The 2,997-nt window shown below is 57.3% G+C and overlaps 1 protein-coding gene across 3 annotated transcripts; it reads right to left on the bottom strand.

Moving 5' to 3' along the window:
* Nucleotides 1-361: 361 nt before the first annotated feature.
* On the bottom strand, nt 362-2,611 carry LOC109367431 (max dimerization protein 4-like). Of its 3 annotated transcripts, none has more exons than XM_019614994.2 (3): nt 2,395-2,603; nt 1,844-2,012; nt 362-479 (listed from the first exon to the last, which is right to left on the bottom strand). In XM_019614994.2, exons 1-3 carry the CDS (start codon nt 2,456-2,458, stop codon nt 455-457), a joined length of 258 nt encoding a protein of 85 aa, XP_019470539.1. In that variant the 5' UTR covers nt 2,459-2,603; the 3' UTR covers nt 362-454. The 3 variants fall into 3 exon arrangements, with proteins under 3 accessions (XP_019470539.1, XP_019470537.1, XP_019470538.1); XM_019614992.2 differs by lacking the exon at nt 362-479 and adding an exon at nt 486-1,457 and having other exon boundaries at nt 2,395-2,611; XM_019614993.2 differs by lacking the exon at nt 362-479 and adding an exon at nt 486-1,457 and having other exon boundaries at nt 1,844-1,943; nt 2,395-2,606.
* Between the last annotated feature and the right edge of the window lie 386 nt (nt 2,612-2,997).

Genomic DNA, 2,997 nt, shown 5'->3' with positions numbered 1-2,997 from the left:
AGCTCTGCAGGCGCACTCGCTCCTAACACAGCAGGATGCTGCATTTCAGCAATGCGTCTTCACTCACAACCTGACAGCATCCATGCCATGCAAAACAAACCTAGCAGTGCTGCCTCAGGGCTCAGTTTGGGAAGCACCACTTCGTCCCATAACACAAACTCACCGCTGATCTAATCACTGCAGCGAGGAGGAAAGAAAGCACAAGGAAATGTATAAGTGGCATCTCACAGGATTGCACGGTGGAGGCTGGCACTGCTGCATGGTGAGGATCAGAACGAAAGTCCGAGCAGGTAAATATAGGATGCAGGATGGTAACTGCAAGCAGGCACACATGCCTCAGCTTCCATAACATGAGCAAATCTGTGACCAGAAATCTTTTAATTCTGCTGCATTCGATAGGTTACAAATCCTCTTCTAAAAACTCCGGAAAGCAGCTTACAGTTCAGACAAATAACTATTTTGCAGGGATGACAAGAGACCTAAGAAAGGAAACGATGGAATAATAGCTCTCTAAGTAAACAGCTTTCCCAAACTCATGAGACACAAACAGTCCCTAAGGTGCAACGAGCGCTTTGCGGTGGGAAATCCTAGGAGCCCTTAAATTCATTAACCGTGAATTTGTTTCAAGAGGCAGTCAGAATCCTTTGTGAGTAAAAAGCTAGAAATCTCCAGGAGCAGAGTCTCAGGAAACATCTCCCACTCCTGATGACTCTCTAAAATGAACTGAGATCTCCATACTCTGAAATGAGACAAAGAATTCAACTGAACCCAAAACTACGACCGAGTGCTGCAGTGAGAAGGCAGCAGCGTGTGCCTGACATACAGCAGGGGACAGGGAACAAGCAGCCTCCTCTAGAAGCTGAGGTGGGCAGGAGCAGGGGGCCAGCTCTGCCTTCCCAGGGATTCAGCTGCCAGCTTCTGATTTCAGTCTGCATCTCGGGCACCCTGCAGGATCCCTGCTAGGGGAGCGAGAGCAGCGCGGGCCCACCGAGCTCACAGCCGCTTTGCAAAACAAGTCACGTGCAAGCGGAGTTCACCTTAGGCTATTCCAGAGGAAGCACCGTGCCCAGCGGAGCCGGCGGTGGGGCCAGGCCCAGCCGGGCACAGCGACTCCGGAACAGCACTGGAAGAGCCGAGCAGCGCGGAGCAGAGCAGCAGAGCGAGGGCTGGAGGAGTTCCCAGGCGGGGGCCGGCACCGTCCCCGTAAGACAGCCTCCTGCACGTACACAGCCACTGCCGGAGCAGCAAACAAAGCTGCAGAGAGCCTGCGCGCAGCCGCCCTCCTCTAATGCCATCGCAGCACAGGTAGCGCTGCGGGGAAAAAAAAACAACACAACAGGCGACGGCACGACGAGGCAGGCGACGGCCACCACGGGCCACGCGGTGTGACAGCGGCACGCGTTGGCCGGGCTCCAGCATCGGGTCGAGCCCACTTCGGTACCGTCTCGCTGCCGTACCTACGGGAGAAGTTCAAGCACGGGGTCGGGACCGTCCCGTGCACGCGGAGATCCTGAGGCCTCCACGGGGGGGGGAAGGTTAGTAAATAAATGCTGGGGGGGGGTGGGTGGGAGGGGGTTGAATTAGTGCCATGCAAAGAAAGGGCTGCGCGGGGCCCGGGCAAGGCGCCGGCAGCGAGAGCGGAGCAGAGCAGAGCCGTGGGGGCGGCCGGCCGGGAGGAGATGCTGTACGCGTGGCAGTGTTTATATGAGAGATCAAAACAGAGCCAAGCCCATCCAGGGAAAAATGGCGACTCCCGGGATGGGGGAGCCGAGCCGCGGGGTTGGCTGCTGGCGGGATGGATGGGACACGGCACGGGCACTGCGGGATGCGCTGCGGCGGTTACCTGTTATTCGGGGACTTTCTGGCCATGGAGCCTGCCTTTGTTTTCTTTCTGGAATAGTCACTATCGAAGGGTAACACTGATGCATAGCCATGTTCTGCTTCTAGGGACAAAGTCAGCATTAGTGGCAATATATTTTTTCCATGCATTTTTTTCCTCCTTTGCAGGAACGCTAGGGGTAAAGAACAGAATTTGTTTGCGGTTGATTTGTTGGGATTTCATTCCGGCATCTCTTAAAGCAGCGACGCACAATACAGACACACCGATCACACACACAGACAGACACACAGACACACACACGCCGATCACACACACACACACCACACACAAAAGCGCAACAACACCCCAAGTGCCACCGCCGGAGGATCCCCCCCATCCACGCGGGTGAAAACCAGAAAAAATAAAAATTGTATATATGTGAAAAATGAAATAAAAAAAGAGGAATAGAGCGGAAAGGCGAGCGCCGTGCCCGGCCGTGGGCAGGTGGTGCGCGGGGCCCGGCCCGGCCGCGATCGCCTCACAACAAAGGGAGAGCGGCTCGCGGCGCTCAGTACCTCGGTCTCTTCTCTCCAAGTACTCGGCCGCTTCCAGGAGAATTAACAGAGAGTTCAACTCCATGGCTGCGTGTGAGAGGAGAGGAGAGCAGAGCCGAGCCGAGCTATGCCGAGCCGAGCCGAGCCCCCCGCAGCCCGGCCACTCCGCTCCGCGCCGCGCCCCGCGCCGAGTTCACGCGCGGGGGACTTCCAAGTCCCCAGTTATAAGGCACCTCTCTCAACCTACATTTGACACACAGCCGACAGGCAGCCCTCGCGGCCAATACAAAAACGGGGTTCGGTGAGGGGGCGGGACGAGGCGCCTCCACGGGGCCAACCGGCGGCCAGACGCCCCCCCTCCCTTTTCCTCGTGGCTGGGGCAGGGAATGTTGACAGATCCCCCATCTAGCCTCCCATTGGCTGGCCACTATAGTAACCAATTTAGAAGCCGAAGCTTAGCAACAGCACGTGGTGGCCCGGCCCCCTCGCACGCCGATTGGCTCGCTTCTTGCATGTTAAGCAGCTAGCTGGCGGCGATTGGCCTCGTGGCCACTATGCAAATGAGAGCGGGGAAGGAGCCAATGGTGCGGGAGAGGCGTGGCACATAGCCGGGGGAGGGGCGGA

The sequence above is a fragment of the Meleagris gallopavo genome, chromosome 4 (assembly GCF_000146605.3).
Source record: "Meleagris gallopavo isolate NT-WF06-2002-E0010 breed Aviagen turkey brand Nicholas breeding stock chromosome 4, Turkey_5.1, whole genome shotgun sequence".
Taxonomy (NCBI): domain Eukaryota; kingdom Metazoa; phylum Chordata; class Aves; order Galliformes; family Phasianidae; genus Meleagris; species Meleagris gallopavo.
This window is presented reverse-complemented; position numbering and strand designations above follow the sequence as displayed.